Source organism: Salmo trutta, chromosome 14 (assembly GCF_901001165.1).
Source record: "Salmo trutta chromosome 14, fSalTru1.1, whole genome shotgun sequence".
Lineage (NCBI taxonomy): Eukaryota > Metazoa > Chordata > Actinopteri > Salmoniformes > Salmonidae > Salmo > Salmo trutta.
Window position 1 is genome coordinate 46,820,788 of NC_042970.1, and position 21,722 is coordinate 46,842,509.

At 43.6% G+C, this 21,722-nt stretch overlaps 2 protein-coding genes across 6 annotated transcripts in view; both read right to left on the minus strand.

The window, feature by feature from the left end:
* LOC115208268 (receptor-type tyrosine-protein phosphatase alpha) overlaps positions 1 to 1,202 on the minus strand; it is a 49,010-nt gene extending 47,808 nt beyond the window's left edge. For all 4 annotated transcript variants that reach the window (XM_029776202.1, XM_029776205.1, XM_029776203.1 and 1 more), the window contains exon 1: positions 809 to 1,202. The gene's annotated coding sequence lies outside the window, so the exon portion shown is untranslated. The remainder of the gene's footprint in view (positions 1 to 808) is intronic.
* Positions 1,203 to 2,244: 1,042 nt separating this feature from the next.
* On the minus strand, positions 2,245 to 16,605 carry idh3b (isocitrate dehydrogenase (NAD(+)) 3 non-catalytic subunit beta). 2 transcript variants are annotated; one of them, XM_029776208.1, is made up of 11 exons: positions 16,526 to 16,605; positions 11,505 to 11,684; positions 10,442 to 10,562; positions 10,279 to 10,339; positions 10,021 to 10,153; positions 8,651 to 8,784; positions 6,941 to 7,043; positions 6,622 to 6,768; positions 6,384 to 6,478; positions 6,204 to 6,264; positions 2,245 to 2,804 (listed from the first exon to the last, which is right to left on the minus strand). In XM_029776208.1, exons 1-11 carry the CDS (start codon positions 16,568 to 16,570, stop codon positions 2,727 to 2,729), a joined length of 1,158 nt encoding a protein of 385 aa, XP_029632068.1. In that variant the 5' UTR covers positions 16,571 to 16,605; the 3' UTR covers positions 2,245 to 2,726. The 2 variants fall into 2 exon arrangements, with proteins under 2 accessions (XP_029632068.1, XP_029632067.1); XM_029776207.1 differs by lacking the exon at positions 2,245 to 2,804 and adding an exon at positions 3,264 to 5,365.
* Positions 16,606 to 21,722: the final 5,117 nt, after the last annotated feature.

The following is a 21,722-nucleotide window of genomic DNA, read 5'->3' on the forward strand; positions in this document are numbered from 1 at the left end:
AGCTACAGCATGTCACTACAACACTACATAACTACAGTATGTGGTAAGTAAATACTAAGGCCCTGCCCTGAAACTTTTTGAAACCAACCTACCTGCATAACTATATTTAGGCTTGACTAAGTCGACTCAGGATCCAGTCAAGCCAGAATAATTAGTACGAGAAGAGGAAGGGTCGAGGCTGGGTCAAGCAGTATGATGCTTGTCGAGACTAAATAAAGAATATCTGCTGTGGTTTGAATGGGCCTGGCTGTCTAAAGCGATCTAATTCCTGCGCTGTGGTCGCACTCAGCCCCCTATCCACCCCACCCCAGCAACAAAGCATTGATCAATATGTACTTTTCAGTGAGGTATAACTCACTGGACCGCCTATTGGTTTTATTTCGCATTGTTACAATGTATGCGTTCACAGAACACACTATCATACGGACTACCAATAAAATAAAATAAACTATGTACACACTCTTCCTCTCCCCCTTTCTCGCCAGCCCCCCTCGAAAAATGTCCCTCCCTGCCTCCAAGCTAGTTGTGTGAATGTTCTCTGTCGCTACAAACATTATTGTTCGAGCTAACATGATGATAGCCATGGAATGTTATTTAAAAAACAAAAAAAAAACACCTAGCTTCCCTCTCGGCCTTATCGCGCTCATCACCACAACGATGTTCGCGGTGGAATACTTTGCTATGATAATGTGTGGGACAAACCAAAAGTGCTTGTTTGTGACCAAGTAGTCGGACCGTATTACAACTAAATGAAGCACGCTACACTGTAACTAGTGACAATTTACAGCAGAACAAAAACAAAACTCACCACGACTCCCGTTTGGTTTTGCACAATCCTGAATATTTACAGTTGTGCAATTCCTTTCTTCCTTTTTCCACGTTCTTAACCCCAGCCCCTGTCTTCACACCCCAGGAACCAATAGTGTGTGTGTGTGTGTATGTGGGGTGGGGGGCCTGGGTGATATGAACGATCTGGGACAGACCGCCAATTTGAAGGCAACAGATCGCAAGTATGTTTATGTTAACGAATGACTAGAACGGTCCCAAAAATTCCTCAATGTTCCCGAGGGTGTTCCTAACAAATTGGTGTCTCTCCGTCTTCCTTGAGCATAGGGGGCGTGAATCCCACTGTTTATTCGCTGTATCCGGGCGGGTCAGCCGTATCTTTTAGTCCGCCATGTTGTCTGCATTAAGGAGGGATGGGAAGCAGAGAATTCCCAGTCCTGGCCCCTCCCCTCCCTCTCTCCCTCCCTCCATAGCGCCGATGCGACATCTGGCGGTGAATCTGTGACATCGTCACGAGACCGAGTCAACAACAGCCCTATGCAGAAGAGCAGGAGTCCACCATATGGTCATGTCTATCACATAGGCTGCGTTTACACAGGCAGCCCAATTCGGATATATATTTTTTCACTAATTGGTGTTTTTGACCAATCAGATCTGAAAAATAATATCAGCATTAGGCTGTCTGTTTAAACAACTAATATTGTACAGGCGTATTAATTGCTCATGTACTGCCTGGGCACACAATCCCATTTAGTTTACAACAGCAACTTGCTGCAAACATAGGCCAGTGGTGGTCACTAACCCTGGTCCTGTTAGTGGGTGCAGCCTTTTGCTCCAGCCCACTGAGCCCAGCACTACTACACCAGATTCAACTCATCAAGGTCTTGAGACTTGATGCTCAATTGATAAGTTGAATCAGGTGTAGTGCTAGAACAAAAGCCTGCACACTCTAATAGGACCATGGTTGGTGGGTGAACCACCGCAAGAGGCTTTACTAAAACTCTCAAACTTAACTCCGGACCGCAAAGCCAGTTCCACCGCATTTTTTAAAAATGGTTCCCCTCTAGTCGGGGACTGATTTAGCCCTGACACCAGGTGTGTGCAATTAATTATCTGGTAGAACAGAAGACTCGGGGTAAGAGTTGAGTATCCCTGTACTAGGATGTAAATGTTTCTCTGACAACTTCAAAGTTCTAAGACGGAAAACAGCACTGTCCCAATCAGCTTTCTTTTCTGTAAATGGTATCCATTTCTGGAACTTCCAGATTACTTTAAAACGTTTGCAAGATTTACATACATTTTACTGGAGGTTTCAAACCCAGCATCACACTTGCAATTCAATATTTCTGCAACACCTAAATGAACAAAAAACAATTACATTTCTGTCTGCACTAATATCAGTCAATCTATTCAATTACAACACATTTTGTTAACATTGATTTTCCACACAGCACAGTATCAGATATAGGAATATGTTTATTACTAATTATGAATGAACAAGTCAATAACGCATATAACACTTGTAGTGAATAAATAAAATAATATACTGATATAGTACATGTATCTTGTTTGAATATCTAAACAAGGCCCATTCATTGAAGAACACCACTCTGGTAGAGAATGTGGAATGTGACTTACAAGTTCTATACAAGTATTGTTGAATGGGAAAACATTTATTTTGGTACCGTTCACAAGACTGAAGGTGTCGTCCCCATATTGGCTTCTCATTTATGGAACCGGTCCTCAATTTCATTGTGCGTATTTTACATATTTCATGTATATTCCTCTGGGTTTGTATGCATTTGAGTCTATGGGTGTTAGCATGTTGTTGAGCATGGGTCGGGAGGATTTCATCTGTTGCGCAGCTGTTCGAGTGGTCAATGCAGAGAGACTAGTTTGAAAGGAGTAAAATAATGAAAGTGTGCGTTCGAGAGGATAGCTCAGATGGCTAGGTTGGCGATGACAGCTCTCGTGAACTCGTCGCTTGTGGCATAGCCCCCCAGGTCTCCTGTGCGCACCTGCCACAAATAAAAGAGCAGTGTCACACACACACACACGGACCCAGTTTCCCAGAAAGCAGCTTAAGGGTGCTCATCCTTTGGGAAACTGGGCCCTGGTTCATTCAGGAAAGACAATGGTCCTCACAAATATATACACACAAAACATGACTAGTGTGTAAGAGAGCCTTTTTCACCGCCAAACTCAAGACACACATTAATAGGGTAGAGGAATATTAGCTTATGTTGAAGCAACTCAAGTCCATGGTCTTATGTATTTACTCATAAAATAGTTAATGACCAAACATACTAAATAAGAATGGATGACTCCGTAATCTACATTTATTGCTAGCGTAGTCTATGCTGGTCTTTCAACAGACGCTGCACCACTCACCCTACGCCTGGAAAACGAAACAATGCAAGTTTTAAAATCACACCTTTGATTACATTTTGTTGTTGTTGAGAAAACAGGCCAACACACACATTTCCCCATCTTTTATTCTTCAGTATTTGACCATGATTATATTTAAATACAATAAAAATGTCCATCAGCCATTGTAACAGTTAGGGAACAGGAAAAGTTTTATTTCAAAGATCCAATATTACAACCACAGTCCTATAGCCATAACCATTATAAATAAAAACATTTGTGCCCAGAACAGCACTTTGAAGCATTTCTAATACCTTACCACTTAATGACATACGCCAATACATTTGAAGTCCCAATGACTGACTGACACATGCCAGTCTGAGTCTCTAGTAGAAATGCTACCACTGAGATCATCAACATAACCAATATATAATTTAATGGACTTTTGGCACAAAGTACAAAGCCAGAGTGAACTCGGGCAAGGCTGGTCGTAGGCTCGAGTTACAGTGGCTTGTTCGTTTGCAAATTTAATGATGAAAGAGCTTAGCCTGACTGAACAGCCAAACACGATGGCTTTCCAAGGTCACAACTCCAGCAAAAAGCTACCAAGATAGTTACCTCTACGATACACATTATGTGCGTTTTACAGCATACACAGTGGACAGAATATTAAGACATTTTTATTTTAGTAACTAGTGATGACTTGAGTATGCAGCTGAGCGACAATGGATCAATAAAAAGGTTCTATGAAGCTAGCTACAGTTAGCCAAGTTCACCTTTTGGTAACTTGTTAGCATCCCTGCTAACGCAACAATATCAAAATATTTGATTGGAAATTCTGAAAATGTTCACCCTTCTCAGGAATGACCTCTACATCCTGCCTCCTTTAAGACAGTGGTGCTGAAATGTGTTCGTGAGAAACGTCCATGTTTATGATGACTCAGTGGAAACCAGCGCATTTAAAAAAAAAAAAAATTACGGCAACTAAATCAGTCTTGACGTGACTGTGCGCGTAATTAAGGTTGTGATTGAAAAGGCCAGTTAAAAAAAGATTACTGCAAGATTCTGGCAGTTAAGCTGTTTTTCTACTTACCCAGAGTCAGATGAACTCATGGATACCATTTTTGTCTCTGTGTACAGAATGAAGGTAGTTAGAGGTAGTTTCAAGAGGCAATGGTAACTAGCGCAATGACCGGAAGTCTACAGCTACGGTAGTCTACGCATATGCTACCACGATAGCCTTAGTCCAAGCCAAGGAAAGTCTGCACATAGAGTCAAAGGGTTATGAACGACGTACTGCATATGCCTGGCACGACTCAGGACTGTAATGGCAGGCCAGATATCCATTGATACAGTGCTGTGGTAGAGATTTCTCACTCGCTTTGGCATTGGTGAATTGTCCTCGTGGCTCGAAACCTGCTTGACCAATACTGCTGAATAACACACGGCCCAACCCGTATGGATTGCGAGGCTGGACTAGTGGAGATCAATGTAATATAAAATCATATGCTTGTCCACAGCAGAGACAATGAAACAGCTTAGAGAGAGAGGAGGAAGAGTTGGAGTGGAGGTAAAGAGAGTTAGCTGACAAATAGAAAGTAGACTATAGGGAGTTAGTAGAGCCGATAAAACAGAGAAGATTCTAGAACAGCTTATAGAAGAGTGCAGCCAACAGCAGAGGTAGTACAAAAGAACAGGCTGACATGGAGGAAAAGAGAAAAGCAGGAAACAGCACCAAGCAGGGGGTGCTCAGTTGGAGAAAGGGTTCAGCAAGGAAAAGACCGGGAGAAAATAGAAGGCCACAGCATAAATGGACGATTTGGTAAAAACCAAAAAAATGACAATTATCTGCTTTGGCCAATCATTTTTGAATTTGAGCAAGAGAGAGAGAAACGTAATAAAGGATACACCGAACGCGTAAAGAGGAATATGGAAAGAAAGCAGAAGAGAGCGCTGCCAAGAGTGACGTAAGTGTTAGTTTAGTGGGAAAGTGAGCCAAAAAGTTAGTGGGGTAAAGTTATTAGGGAATATGGCGATATTGGGTTCAATATATCCAGATTATATTTGGTTGGCGGTCCAGTTTACAGTAAAGGGCAGGGCGTTCAGGGGAATCGGGACTTCTTTAGTACACGGGTCGGTGGCGGAGGTTCCCCACAACGGCTTGCACAAAGTCCCCGGTCGTGCTGTAACCGCCCAGGTCTCGCGTCCGCACCTGGGACACACACACCCACACACACAGGGACAGGGGAAGAGGAGGAGCAAAGGAGATGGAAAAGGGGAGGGTACTTCAGACAGTAGTGGACTGACAAACACTATACTTCACACCTTCAGATAACCCGTCCTTCCAACACTCAAATTGAAATATCGCACTTTGCCCACAACGGCCGTTCTGTCAAACAGAAATCATTCCCCTACACTCCTGCAAAAGGACACCTTCTGTGCCATGGCTGACATGACAGAGCCATACCTTAGCGCAATGGTGTGTTGACCCATGTGTTGCCTAAGAACCATGGTATTAGTTAGGGTTAGTGCTGCTGCTATTAGTGCAAATAAGGGCTGGGACGCACACCACAGTTAGTAGGATCTTTGTTACCAGGCGGTTTCTATGGTTACGGAGCTGTGTTCCGTCACCTCGCTGTGCCGGCTAAGAACAAGGACAATGTTTAGCAGGACTCTCACACACACAGAGGGGTGTATACGACGCCACCCACGTCGACATGCATAATCAAAAGGCTCTCTCACACACACACGGATATGGGTTATCGATTGTTAGGTGTAACTTCAAGGCTAAATGCAATTTGAGAGTCATGAATTGATGTTTGGATCAGAGTATTTGTCTTTACACTTTTTAGCTGTACATTTTTTGTTTTTGAATTGACCCCCAAAATGCATGGACAAATATGTTATGTTGCAAGAACACTTCTTAATCATTCAACTTTAGAATTAGTCATACACTGTATGCGTTTAGACCAACACACACGCATATGCATGCACACAAACCAATAAGATTGAACAGGATGTTGATACAATAGTCACACACACATTCTTACCTTCCCCTGTTTGATGACCTTCCTGACTGCATCTGACACCATATTGGAGTGGTATTCCAGGCTGTAACACAAAACACAGTCAGTTGAGATCGCACGCACGCACGCACGCACGCACGCACGCACGCGCACACACACACACACACACACACACACGTCCCATTGGTAGCAGTGCCCACTCACTTGAGGTGATGGAGCATGTTGGCAGCGCTGAGCAGCATGGCCGTTGGGTTGGCGATGTTCCTGCCTACAGCCTGGGCAAAGGGGTGCCGCGCTCCCTAAGAAGGAGAGGAAATGTTTATTTTCAGGCTATTTTACACATGCTTATTGTAGCACTATACTGACGGTTGAACATCTAAAGTAGCAAGTGTATGATCGCAGCTGACTGGTTAAGATGGATCTCAGGCAGACAGACACTCACGGTCTCAAACACGGCGTACTCGGCGCTGTAGCTCTCTCCTGGCACCACTCCTGCCCCGCCGACCAGCCCAGCGGCCAGGTTGTCAATGATGTTGCCATAAAGGTTGGGCATCACCAGCACGTCAAACTGGTATGGGTTCTGGACCAGCTACAGAAAGAGGGTGCATATTTGAGTGAGACACAGAGACACAGAGACACAGAGACACAGAGACACAGAGAGAGAGAGAGAGAGAGAGAGAGAGAGAGAGAGAGAGAGAGAGAGAGAGAGAGAGAGAGAGAGAGAGAGAGAGAGAGAGAGAGAGAGAGAGAGAGAGGCATACCTGCATGCAACAGTTGTCTATGATAATGTTCTCATATTTGATCTTGGGATACAGCTCTGCCACCTCGGCACAGCACTGTAGGAACAGGCCATCTGCAAGCTTCCTGTAGAAAGACAGAAGGAGACAAAATCAAAATGTAGAATGTACATGTCAGTGCAATGGTGCCCAAGTTCCTTGCGCTGTAAAGTACCTAAAGCCATTTGAATTTAAAAAAAAAAAAAAAAATCATTAACAGCGACACAAACACTGTGTGTGTGTGTTTCTGATTCCACGTGTTGATTCGGGACCACCTACGTCCACCATCCTTAGCAGGGCTTGACATATTTTTTTTTTTTTACACCTGTCATTTGGGCAAGTAGGACAGATTTTTGTCTGAAGGCTCCAGTCGCTTCATAACACACACACACAAAAATAAGTCTAACACCATGCACCAAAAAGGTGCCTGAAAATTGTGTTGTATGATGCAAGGAACCACTTTACAAAATAACATTTATCATCATCATACAGAGAATCAGGACAAAAAGTAATCACAGTATTAACCCATTTTGGTCAATAACGATAAATACCTTTTTTTTTTAAATGCAGTTGCTTTCCATTAGTGGCAGGGCTCTAGTCTGACTTTTTCCAGCACCAAGTAAGACATGAAAGAAGTTAGCCATTTCGTCTAACATGTTCAGGGAATGCATGTTGAATATTTTGATGTGCAACAATAGGATCCAGAATGAGCAGATTTCTGCATCTTTATACATTTTGGCATATTGGCCTAGGCTATATGCTACATAATTCACCACCTGAGGAAGTGGGAATTCGAAACACATTAGCTAGATTTATTACCGTAAATATATTGTTGCTAGATAGCCATGTAATTGATCTAAGAGTAAATTTAATGTCCAACAAATTGTTTATTCCCCCCCCCCCCCATTGGCAGGCCGAATAGGCTACTTGATGTATTCACCGCAAATGGCGTGCTCCGCTCCACCTGCGCATCATCTCAATACATACTCTGTAAAATGGTGGTATTTCCTCAATATAGTGTCGAGAAAAAAATGTATACTCAGAGACTAGCTGAGACTCCCCTTTAACAGCATTTATACATTCTAATAGCTAAATAGATGTCGGCTCGGGTATTCGAACCAGCAACCTTTCAGCTCTAACCACTAGGCTTCCTGCCGCCGTAGTTCACTAAAAAGACAACTAGGAAGACTAGGCTATATGGTTTCAATTGGCTCTCTCCTCGAGCAACGGTACATGACTGTACAAACCCTGTTTGCTGACCAAAAAGTAGCTGCAACTGAGCAAATAACTCACTAACTAGCGAGGACTATCAACAACCCACCTCTGGGTTTGATCTCAAAAGTGCATCTAGCGACCGCCGGTGATTAAAAAACCCTTGTACCCCAATGCAATTCAATAATTCCACTCATGCGCTTTGCAGAGTTAGGGAAAACAGTGTGCAACATTGTCTCCAGAGGAAAATCTGATCAGAGTAATTGTTTGATAGTGATTGTGTGAATTTTCTTTCTACTTGTCCATTCAAACAACTTAAAATCTATATACTGCTTGCTCCACAATTATATATTTTTTTTACTTGTCCCGGACAAGAGGGCAAGTGTTAATGTCGAGCGCTACATAAACAGTTGGGTTGGCTGTAGTTGGATAGATGTGTAGAAGCCTTTAAAATTAGGTTGCTTATTTGGCAGCGAGACTCACATGATGTTGGCCTTGTGGACCGCCGTGACCTTGCTGCGACCCTTCTTGGTGGCGTAGTCGAAGGCAAACTTGGCGATGCGCCGAGACTTCTCCCTAGTGATGATCTTCAGACATTCGATCACTCCAGGCACGCTCTGAGAGGCAGAGGGCACAAAGTTCAGACCAGGACACACTTCCATCTGACCATGGTTGGTTTGACCATGGTGTTGGAGTGCTTAAATGTGGTCATTTTCTGCCCGGTGTACACAGGCACACGGCGATGCGGACTGGAGCTTGATTTGGCCTCGGCATGCCTCCGGAGGCTCTGCAATTGCGTTAAACCCTCCAATACCAAGCCTCCGCCCACATTTTCGGATCAAGCATAAACTGGCTTTTAGCGGTGTGAATGTTGAAATTAAATTGGGATCCTTAACGTTACGATGGCAAGGTACAGCATTTCATTGCGAGAGACAGCTTTGGATCGCCGATCTATAGGTCTAGTGCACGGTTCTGACTGGCTGCCTGGTGGCCGACCTTCCTATACTGTGCACCTCCCCTCTCTCTCCACCCTCGCTAGCTCGCCATGAAAGATGCGAGTGTTTGTGTTCTCTGAAGTACACCAACTAATCAGTGTCCTCCATTCCAAAAAATACTGAATCTTACGAGTCGATTCCTGGCGGAATAGAACCTTAACACTCATGAATGGGAGTCGATACCGGGAGTCAACGAACCAATTATTTTGGAATCTATTCTCCACCACGTCATCATTGTTAACAGTAGGAAAAATGGCAGAGAAAGTTAAATGGTACTTTTAGAAGTTAAATGAGAAGTACGTGCAAACTTTGCGAGGTGGAATTGAGGTACAGTAATGGTAGTACAGCTGCAATGCTTAACCATCTGAACGGGACGCACCGTGAGACCCAAACGGTTGCCAGCAGCAGCACAGCAGCATTGTAAATTCAAGTGGAATTCTATACATTTTTCTTAACGTTTTAATGGAAAAAAAGTAGCGCCCGCTTTACTTAAAGTAACTAATATTATTACTCAAACTTGAAAAGTAATGTTATATTACTCTGTTACTCAAAGTAATATTATTACTGTAATGCATTACTTCTGAAACACGTTACCCCAACACTGGTTGTGATAGATGATTTCATGTAAAAATGTGTGTATTACCCATACAACAAACTAAAACATGGTTAGATTTCAATGAGGACTGGGTCAACTAGTTATAGCTAGCCAGCCCCCCCCCCACCCCACCCCGGGTGAGTGGCCGATTTCCCTTTAGGACCAATGAAATGGTCATAAAATGGGCAAACTTCACCCACCTAACACCCTAGTCGAGCTGAAACCAACACACACATTAGTTGTGGCAGTGTGTGGTGATGTACCTCGTGCTCCAGAGAGCTGTACTCTCCCTCAGTCTGCTCTCGGATGATGACCAGGTCCAGGTTGTTGTGGCGGGTGCTATAGCCGGGCAGGCTGTTCACGTGTACCACATTTGCAAACAAGTCCAGCCTACGCCTGAGCAGAGCACAGGAGGGAGAGGCTCACTAATAAGGACAGCCAGCCACACACTAAGAGTTCTCATAACAATATTCATTTATTGTGTTGGATTCATGCTAGCGCTCGATCTAATATGGCCTTACCTAATTTTCATCTCAAAGCCAGCCAGCTCCCCTTTGAACTCCATGGGGGTGTTAATCTTTCCTGCACACACGGAGAAAAGAAAAACACTCAGTCAGAACACACCGATATGGTAAAAGCAGACAAGAGGAAGCAAATCCCCCACAGAGGAGACAAGTTAGTTACCTTTCATGGCCACCCTGTTGGTCTTCATGGAGGCCAACACCTGCTCCAGCTTCTCGTCGCTGTCCATGTGCTGCACCTCACTTAGGTGGAACTCCTCAAACTCCACTGGGACGTCGCCCGCCTGGAGAGAGATGGAGGGAAGGAAGGAAAGAGAAAGGCAGGGTTAAGGGTAGAACCAAGGAGATAAGACAAGGGGACGAGAAACAGGATGGACATATCGAGGATGGATGAATAAATTAAGGAAGTGAGCGAATGAAGGCAGGCCCCCCCAAAAATTATCGAAGACTCCAGTCACCCAAGTAATAGACTGTTTTCTCTGCTACCGCACGGCAAGTAGTACCGGAGCGCCAAGTCTAGGTCCAAAAGGCTTCTACCACCAAGCCATAAGACTGCTGAACAATTAATCAAAGATGGCCACCCGGACTATTTACATTGACCCCCCCACCCCGTTTGTTTTTACACTGCTGCTACTCACTGTTTATTATCTATGCATAGTCACGTTACCCCAACCTACATGTACAAATTACCTTGAGTAACCTGTAGCCACGCACATTGACTTGGTACCGGTACCCCCTGTATATAGCCTCATTATTGTTATTGTGTTACTTTTCTTAACTCCATTTCTTGAACTACATTGTTGGTAAGTAAGCATTTCATGGTAAGGTCTACATCGGTTGTATTTGGCGCGTGTGACAAATAAAATGTTATTTGATTTGAATGGACTATAAACATTATGAATTAGTCTTGCATATTCAGTTATCAATGAACACAGAAAGTATTGGATTGAGCTCAGAGCATGCTTGGCGCATGGTGCTGGCAATAGTGAATTCCATTCCCACATGGGCCACATAATGTGTGCATTGACTGCTGAGACAGGGTCACAAGCATGGGGGTGAGGTGGGGTGGAGGCCTAAGTAATAGCATACCTGGAGGAGAATGTGCTAAGGAGATGAATCGGCTATATGTCAACAGAGGGACGACACATCCACACCAATCTGCACTCTCAGTCGCATTTTCTCAAGGCTGACCTGGAGTGACAGTGGAGCCACCATAATGTACATACCTTGAACACCTCCTTGACGGCAGTCATCAGTTCAGGTCCTACTCCGTCCCCGGGCACCATGGTGACTTTGAATGTGGCGTCGGCGCGGGCCGGGGGTGCCTCAGGCCCACTCAGACTGGAGGTCATATTGAGGGACCGGGCAGCCAGCTGCTGCCACCGCGGACCAGTGCCAGTAAGGCCCTAGACCAGGACACAAAACTTAATTAGGTCCACTGTAGAAAGTAAGCATAATCAGAAGGTCTTGTTGTCGTTATAGCTAATGTGTCTTATCTGCCAGTGGCTATATTCTTTCTTTTTAAATCTTTCTAGAAACATTTTGGATATGCTTGGTTGGTCATTTTCTACATACTTTCGAATCGTCATTATCAACAAACTACATCATACCTAAACACACTTTCACTCTAAATGTAAAAATGTTGGCATGAACAGAGACTGTCACGTGGAATGTACGTCACGATTATCAGACTATTACAACAGACGTTAACTAGCTAGCTAACCCTGCTTTTACAATGTTGGAAAGCTGTTGTGTACCATTTTGTTTGAACAATAGGAGAAAAAGACCACCAAATCAAGTTTAATCAACTGCCCAAAGACCAGGTTAGACGAACCTCTTGATTTCAGGCTATTACGGTGTGATGAAGTAAAGCTGTGGGCTCCGGTTACATATTACATGTGTGTTCGAAGCACTGCATCACCGGTAAGTTGGTCACACTTGTTTGCATCCAACTAGCTACAGTATGTGTATTGCGGAACGCTTGCTAGTTAACTTGCAGTAGGGACTAGTGATCTGTATCTGTCGAAATAACAACTATAATATTCTTCTACATTTGGAAATGTAGGCAAAACTGGAGATTCCACCAAGTAGGTGTAGATATGGCAATAGGCTACTTTGGGACATTTGGCAGGGTTGTCTCCCCAGCTGGTCTCCGGCAAGTTGAAAGGACATACAGAGCATTTGGAAAGTATTCAGACCCCTTGACTTTTTCCACATTTTGTTACATTACAGTATTATTAGAAAATGGATGAAATTATTTTTTCCCTCAATATATACACACACAATACCCCATAATGACAAAGCAAAAACAGGTTTAGATTTGTTTGCAAATGTATAAAATAAAATTCAAACATCACATTTACATAACTTTTCAGACCCTTTACTCAGTACTTTGTTGAAGCACCTTTGGTAGTGATTACAGCCTCGAGTCTTCTTGGGTATGACGCTACAAGCTTGGCCCACCTGTATTTGGGGAGTTTCTCCCATTCTTCTCTGCAGATCTTCTCAAGCTCCGTCAGGTTGGATGAGGAGCGTCACTGCACAGCTATATTCAGGTCTCTCCAGAGATGTTCGATCAGGTTCAAGTACGGGCTTTGGCTGGGCCACTCAAGGACATTCAGAGACTTGTCCCGAAGCCACTCCTGCTTTATCTTTGAAGTTAGGGTCTTTGTCCTGTTGGAAGGTGAACCAGTCTGAGGACCTGAGCGCTCTGGAGCAGGTTTTCGTCAAGGAAAAACATCCCCACAGCATGATGCTGCCACCACTATGCTTCACTGTAGGGATGGTGACAGATTTCCTCCAGACGTGAAACTTGACATTCAGGCCAAATAGTAGTTCAATCTTGTTTGTCATGGTCAGAGTCCTTTTGTCAAACTCCAAGCGAGCTGTCATGTGCCTTTTTCTGAGGAGTGGCTTCCGTCTGGCCACTCTACCGTAAAGGCCTGATTGGTGGAATGCTGCAGAGATGGTTGTCCTTCTGGGAGGTTCTCCAATCTCCACAGAGTAAATCTGTAGCTCTGTCAGTGACCATCGTGTTCTTGGTGGTTCCAAACTTCTTCCATTTAAGAATGATGGAGGCCATTGTGTTCTTGGGGACCTTCAGTGCTGCAGAAATGTTTTGGTACCCTTCCCCAGATCTGTGCCGACACAATCCTGTCTCGACGCTCTATGGCCATTTCCTTTGACCTCATGGCTTGGTTTTTGCTCTGACATGCACTGTCAACTGTGGGACCTTATAAAGACAGATTATTGCCTTTCCAAATCATGTCCAATCAACTGAATGTACCACAGGTGGACTCCAATGAAGTTGTAGATACATCAAGGATGATCAATGGAAACAGGATGCTCCTGAGCTCAATTTCGAGTCTCATAGCAAAGGGTCTGAATACTTATGTAAATATGGTAGTTCATTTTCTTTTTTAATTTTTTTTTAATCCATTTTAGAATAAGGCTGTAACGTAACAAAATGTGGAAAAAGTCATTGGTCCTGAATACTTTCCGAATGCACTGTATATAGGCAAGCCAACAAGAATCAACTTTTCTAAATACTTAGACCGAACAAAAATATAAAACGACATGTAAAGCAGTGGTTTCATGAGCTGAACTAAAAGATCCCTGAAATTTCCCATACGCACAAAAAGCTTATTTCTCTGAAATTGTGTACACAAATTTGGTTACATCCCTGTTAGTGATAATTTCTCCTTTGTCAACATAATCCATCCCCTTGACAGGTGTGGCACATCAAGAAGCTGATTAAACAGCATCATAATTCAACAGGTGCACCTTGTGCTGGGGACAATAAAAGGCCACTAAAATGTGCAGTTGTCATGACAACAATGCCGCAAGTTAAGGGGCGTGCAATTGGCATGCTGACTGCAGCAAATGTCCACCGGAGCTGTTGCCAGAGAATATAATGTTCATTCCTCTACCATAAGACGCCTTCAACGTCATTTTAGAGAATTTGGCAGCACGTCCAACCAGCCCCCACAACCGCTGGCCACATGTATGGCGTCGTGTGGACGAGAGGTTTGCTGATGTCAACAGGGTTCCCCATGGTGGCGGCGGGGTTTGGCATAAACTACGGACAACGAACACAATTTCATTTTAAATTGATGGCAATTTGATGCTCTGGATTAACGTGCATGACAGCGTGTTCCAGTTCTCGCCAATATCCAGCAACTTCGGGCAGCCATTGACGAAGAGTCAGACAACATTCCACAGGCCACAATCAATAGTCTCAACAACTATGCGAAGGAGATGTGTTTCATGCTGCGTGAGGCAAATGGTGGTCACACCAGATACTGACTGGTTCTCTGATCCACGATCCTACCTTTATTTTTACGCTGTCTGTTACCAACAGATGCATATCTGTATTCCCAGTCATGTGAAATCCATAGATTTGCGTCTAATGAATTTGTTTAAATTGACTGATTTTCGTATATGAACTGTAACTCAGTAAAATCGTTGAAATATAGTTACCGACATATCTAAGAGTAGCAAATTAGATTAATTTATTTCGCTAGCCAGCCAGCTAACGTCAGTTTACGCTAGTATAATGTGATAGCTTTACCGTCTGTGTTAGCAGGTCGGGTAAGAAATTAGTGGCAGAATAAGTATTATGCAAATAATTTGTTGTTGTGACAGTAAAGTATGTTAATAACGACATGTGAGGCTGCTGAGAAGGTTAATTGAAGATGACCAACAACAACAACAACAAAAAACCAACAACAAAAAACGTGTCAGTTTACTTAGGAAGTCGCCAAAGTTAGGCTAATTACATGGGAGTAACCGGAGTACCCTACTGCTATATACCTACTCAGGGTGTGGTCACGTTTAGCCACATCTATTCCACACGTTTAAGGCTATTTGCACTGAAATGCGGTAATGATAAATAGCTTAATAGCCTACAGTTCTTGGAATCCGTTTTGTGATAGGCTCATGTTTTACCCCAATACTTATTTTGCCAGTAGGCTACTCAGTACTGGACCATAACTGTACTGACTTAATTTCACCCCTGGGTTTAACCTACTAACCGAATATGCCAGACATACACTACACGATTTTGCCACGTTTATGCAGTCCCAGACTAATTTTCATGGTCGAGGTGAAATCCTATGAACTTGGGCTAGGATCAGTATGTCGGGACTCGCTTAGTTTAACTTGGTTAAAGACGCACCGACGATGGCTGTTCCATTTTCCAGACCCCTGATGGATGTCCAGATAATTTTCTGACATGTCAGAAGTCTTGGTCATGTATCTTGTGCTATGAGCAGTGCTACGAAGCGATTGGGCAAGGACCGCTGCCAATAGCCAATGAGCACTCAGCATTTGAGACAAACAATGATAGCGAAGAGAATAGCGACAACACCCACCGTGTGGACAGAGGTGATAGAAGACAGATTAGCGGGGCTGTGGAGAACGCGGCTGCCTTTTCAATGGGCGAGTTCATTTTCCATGGCCCGGTGCCACGGATGAGCAGCGTTCATTAATTTTAGACAATTCCATTGGTCCTTAAGTAAAACCTCCACCCACATGGGGCACGGGCCATACAAAACTAACTCCACCAAAAATATATGAATTAATATTATGAAATTAAGTCCATATTCTGAGCCTCTGACTTTCTTTATGTTTCTGCACACTAATAAAAGCAGCTCACTGTTTGCATTTTGGCATTTTTTTTCTCCCTCTGACAACTAAGAAAACGCAGGGGGGTGAACTAGACTAGGTTATCATCTTAGCGTAACGTGAGCACCCACGTCCTGGGTTTGAAGATGGATGGAAGTTGTTCAAATGTTACAAATCGTGTAACGTTACTAGTGTATGCCCAGCATAACTGAAGCTGTGGTCTGATGCTGATAACCATGAGGCATCGATCCGTTAGCAGGTTGTTCACTGATACGTTGTTAGATTGCTGGTTAACGTCAGTGACAACATTCAATGGCATGTGAATGCGACATCCATTCAATTTCAACCTGGCTGCGTATCTTAGTTAGCTTGGTAGGTAACCGACTAGCCGTATCGTAGCTATGATAACTAACGTTAGCTTTCTGGCTGTACCAGTACTAGGAGCTAGCCAGCTATGGACATTAGCCTGTCGCATTACCATTGGTGACTAACATTATAAACTTCTTAATATAAATTCCCCTAACAAAACATTGGTAGTCATCAATAACACCTACGAAAGGTTTTACGTCACACGAAACACTGTCCACAATTTGATGGCTGTAAACATCATCTACCGACTCACCTTGGCCAATGTTACAAGGCTTCCTCTCAAGGCGGCAGCCATCATGATCCACAAACCAGAAAGAATGTGGAGGAAATGAATTCTTCTTCGATGAGGTTTTAGCGCAGTTGGCATCCAATAAATGTTGCATTACCGCCACCTACTACACTGGAGTACAACTTCCTTACACTTTGCTTGAAAAAATTTAAAACAATTTTTTATTTTATTGAACCTTTATTTAACCAGGTAGGCACGTTGAGAACAAGTTCTCATTTACAATTGCGACCTGGCCAAGCTAAAGCAAGCAGTTTGACACATACAACAACACAGAGTTACACATGGGGTAAAACAAACATACAGTCAATAATATAATAGAAAAATAAGTATATATACAAAGTGAGCAAATGAGGTGAGATAAGGGAGGTAAAGGCAAAAAAGGCCATGGTGGCGAAGTAAATACAATATAGCAAGTAAAACACTGGAATGATAGATTTGCAGTGGAAGATAGTGCAAAGTAGAAATCGAAATAATGGGGTGCAAAGGAGCTAAATAAATAAATAAATACAGTAGTGGAAGAGGTAGTTGTTTGGGCTAAATTATAGATGGGCTATGTACAGGTGCAGTGATCTGTGAGCTGCTCTGACAGCTGGTGCTTAAAGCTAGTGAGGGAGATAAGTGTTTCCAGTTTTAGAGATTTTTGTAGTTCGTTCCAGTCATTGGCAGCAGAGAACTGGAAGGAGAGGCGGCCGAAGGAGGAATTGGCTTTGGGGGTGACCAGAGAGATATACCTGCTGGAGCGCAGGTGGGTGCTGCTATGGTGACCAGCGAGCTGAGATAAGGGGGGACTTTACCTAGCAGGGTCTTGTAGATGACCTGGAGCCAGTGGGTTTTGCGACGAGTATGAAGCAAGGGCCAGCCAACGAGAGAGTACAGGTCACAGTGGTGGGTAGTATATGGGGCTTTGGTGACAAAACGGATGGCACTGTGATAGACTGCATCCAATTTATTGAGTAGGGTATTGGAGGCTATTTTGTAAATGACATCGCCGAAGTCGAGGATCGGTAGGATGGTCAGTTTTACGAGGGTATGTTTGGCAGCATGAGTGAAAGATGCTTTGTTGCGAAATAGGAAGCCAATTCTAGATTTAACTTTGGATTGGAGATGTTTGATGTGAGTCTGGAAGGAGAGTTTAGAGTCTAACTAGATACCTAGTTATTTGTAGTTGTCCACATATTCTAAGTCAGAACCGTCCAGAGTAGTGATGCTGGACGGGCGGGCAGGTGCAGACAGCGAACGGTTGAAGAGCATGCATTTAGTGTTACTTGTATTTAAGAGCAGTTGGAGGCCACGGAAGGAGAGTTGTATGGCATTGAAGCTCGTCTGGAGGGTAGTTAACACAGTGTCCAAAGAAGGGCCAGAAGTATACAGAATGGTGTCGTCTGCGTAGAGGTGGATCAGAGAATCACCAGCAGCAAGAGCGACATCATTGATGTATACAGAGAAAAGAGTCGGCCCAAGAATTTAACCCTGTGGCACCCCCATAGAGACTGCCAGAGGCCCAGACAACAGGCCCTCCGATTTGACACACTGAACTCTATCAGAGAAATAGTAGTTGAACCAAGCGAGGCAATCATTTGAGAAACCAAGGCTGTTGAGTCTGCCGATGCGGATGTGGTGATTGTTTATTTATAGGCTTTTGAATCTGTCAAATACCCTACCATCTAACGTTACACTCACAAAAAAAACCTTACTCCACTAATTAAATCTATTTAGTCCTACCTCAAGCCAACCCCCTGAAAGGATGGGCCACCACCACTTAACACACCCTGTAACTCTTCTGATGTCAAGTCTCGCACACTCAAATACCTCTCTGCAGCTGCCACCACAACCTCCATTTTCTGTGACTTACGTTCCATCCCTGCAGTAAAGTTGATAACCATTGCTATAAATGCTAAAAATCCAATCTTACTGAAACATATATCACCTGTTGGCCTATACCTCTGTACTGGTACAGATCTACTACTCACACCACTCCTCTCACGACCCTTCCCCCTTGACCCATCTTCCTCTACTTTCTTCGCTGCCTCAGCATATGACAACTTCTGCACTACACTAACCCTGGAACCTGCCTCTCTCGCACAGGACATTTCTGCACTCGATCTTGATCTTTAAATTCTTCTTCTATGATATCATAGTGGTCTGCAAACAAATGTGTAAAGTGCATGCCACCATCTACTGTGCTGGAATGTACGATCAATCATGATCTGCCCAATTCTGTACTACCATGAAAATTAAAAACCAAATAAATCCCTAATAACTTCTACAACACCCTCCCCCAAAACCCTCCCCAACCCCCCTACCCAATTAAACTTGATCTATATCACGCTGAAACACTCCACCGTTAGGATTGTTCAGCATGTCAACCATTTAAACCATAGCCACGGGAAGTACGGGTGCTGAGGGTGCTGCAGCACCCCCTGAAAAATCGGAATTAAAATATTTTAAAATATATACAGTGGGGAGAACAAGTATTTGATACACTGCCGATTTTGCAGGTTTTCCTACTTACAAAGCATGTAGAGGTCTGTAATTTTTATCATATGTACACTTCAACTGTGAGAGACAGTTCCGGCTCTCACAGACCTGTTCGTTTTTCTTTAAGAAGCCCTCCTGTTCTCCACTCATTACCTGTATTAACTGCACCTGTTTGAACTCGTTACCTGTATAAAAGACACCTGTCCAGACACTCAATCAAACAGACGCCAACCTCTCCACAATGGCCAAGACCAGAGAGCTGTGTAAGGATAAAGGAATAAAATTGTAGACCTGCACAAGGCTGGAATGGGCTACAGGACTATAGGCAAGCAGCTTGGTGAGAAGGCAACAACTGTTGGCACAATTATTAGAAAATGGAAGAAGTTCAAGATGACGGTCAATCACCCTCGGTCTGGGGCTCCATGCAAGATCTCACCTCGTGGGGCATCAATGATCATGAGGAAGGTGAGGGATCAGCCCAGAACTACACGGCAGGACCTGGTCAATGACCTGAAGAGAGCTGGGACCACAGTCTCAAAGAAAACCATTAGTAACACACTACGCTGTCATGGATTAAAATCTTGCAGCGCACGCAAGGTCACCCTGCTCAAGCCAGCTCATGTCCAGGCCAGTCTGAAGTTTGCCAATGACCATCTGGATGATCCAGAGGAGGAATGGGAGAAGGTCATGTGGTCTGATGAGACAAAAATAGAGCTTTTTGGTCTAAACTCCACTCGCTGTGTTTGGAGGAAGAAGGATGAGTACAACCCCAAGAACACCATCCCAACTGTGAAGCATGGAGGTGGAAACATCATTCTTTGGGGATGCTTTTCTGCAAAGGGGACAGGATGACTAAACCGTATTGAGGGGAGGATGGATGGGGCCATGTATCGCGAGATCTTGGCCAACAACCTCCTTCCCTCAGTAAGAGCATTGAAGATGGGTTGTGGCTGGGTCTTCCAGCATGACAACGACCCGAAACACACAGCCAGGGAAACTAAGGAGTGGCTCCGTAAGAAGCATCTCAAGGTCCTGGAGTGGCCTAGCCAGTCTCCAGACCTGAACCCAATAGAAAATGTTTGGAGGGAGCTGAAAGTCCGTATTGCCCAGCGACAGCCCCAAAACCCGAAGGCTCTGGAGAAGGTCTGCATGGAGGAGTGGGCCAAAATCCCTGCTGCAAACCTGGTCAAGAACTACAGGAAACGTATGATCTCTGTAATTGCAAACAAAGGTTTCTGTACCAAATATTAAGTTCTGCTTTTCTGATGTATCAAATACTTATGTCATGAAATAAAATGCAAATGATTTACTTAAAAATCATACAATGTGATTTTCTGGATTTTTGTTTTAGATTCCGTAACTCACAGTTGAAGTGTACCTATGATAAAAATTACAGACCTCTACATGCTTTGTAAGTAGGAAAACCTGCAAAATCGGCAGTGTATCAAATACTTGTTCTCCCCACTGTATATATACAGCTCTGGAAATAATTAAGAGACCATTGCAACATTATCAGTTTCTTTGGTTTTACTATTTATAGGTATGTGTTTGGGTAAAATTAATATTTTTGTTTTATTCTATAAACTACTGACAACCTTTCTCCCAAATTCCAAATAAAAATATTGTCATTTAGGGCATTTATTTGCAGAAAAGGACAACTGGTCAAAATAACAAAAAAGATGCAGTGTTGTCAGACCTTGAATAATGCAAAGAAAATAAGTTCATATTCATTTTTAAAACAACAACACTCATGTTTTAACTTAGAAAGAGTTCAGAAAGCAATATTTCTAAGGTGTAATGTTAGACTCCTTTAATCCATTATTAGGCTAAGGGATCCCTCATCCGCATTGGAATGTGCTGGGTGCCAAAAGGGATGAAATCTTGGTAAACAACAGTTGTGGATTAACAGTGAAATGCTTACTTACGGACCATTCTCAACAATGCAGAGAGAAAGAAAATAGAGAAGTAATAACACAATAATAAATACTCAATGGGTAATAACTTGGCTATATACATGGGATACAAGATAATTGAGGTAGATATTTACATATAACTAGGAATAAAGTGACTAGGCAACAAGAGAGATAATAAACAGTAGTAGCAGTTTATGAGTAAAAAAAAGTTAGTGCAAAAAGGGTCAATGCAGATAGTTAACCAAATAGCTGCCTGGACTATTTAAATAACTATTTAGCAGTCTTGTGGTTTGGGGATAGAAGCTGTTGAGGGTCCTGTTGGTTCCAGACTTGGTGCATCGGTAACATTTGCCATGCGGTAACAGAGAGAACATTCTATGTCTTGGGTGGCTTGAGTCTTTTCTGGGCCTTCCTCTGACATTGCCTGGTATAGAGATCCTGGATGGCAGGGAGCTCACCCCAGTGATGTACTGGGCTGTACACACTACCCTCAGTATCACCTTGCAGTTGCCTTACCAAGCAGTGATGCAGCCAGTCAAGATGCTCTCAATGGTGCTGCTGTAGAACTCTTTGAGGATCTGAGGGCCCATGCCAAATCTTTTCAGCCTCCTGACGGGGAAGAGGTGTTGTCATGCCCTCTTCAAGTCTGTATTGGTGGTGTGTGTGGACCATGATAGATCCTTGGTGATGTGGACACCAAGGAACTTGAAGCTCTCAACCTGCTCCACTACAGCACCGTCGACATGAATGGGGGCATGCTCGGCCCTCCG

Bases quoted from the DNA above. Each gene is read 5' to 3' on its own strand.
- idh3b (XM_029776207.1), bottom strand. From the start codon at position 16,570: ATGATGGCTGCCGCCTTGAGAGGAAGCCTTGTAACATTGGCCAAG. The intron at 11,685-16,525 runs GTGAGTCGGTAG...GTCCTGGTCTAG, and splicing joins GCCTTGTAACATTGGCCAAG to GGCCTTACTGGCACTGGTCC. The intron at 7,044-8,650 runs GTGAGTCTCGCT...GTCTTTCTACAG, and splicing joins GTCCACAAGGCCAACATCAT to GAAGCTTGCAGATGGCCTGT.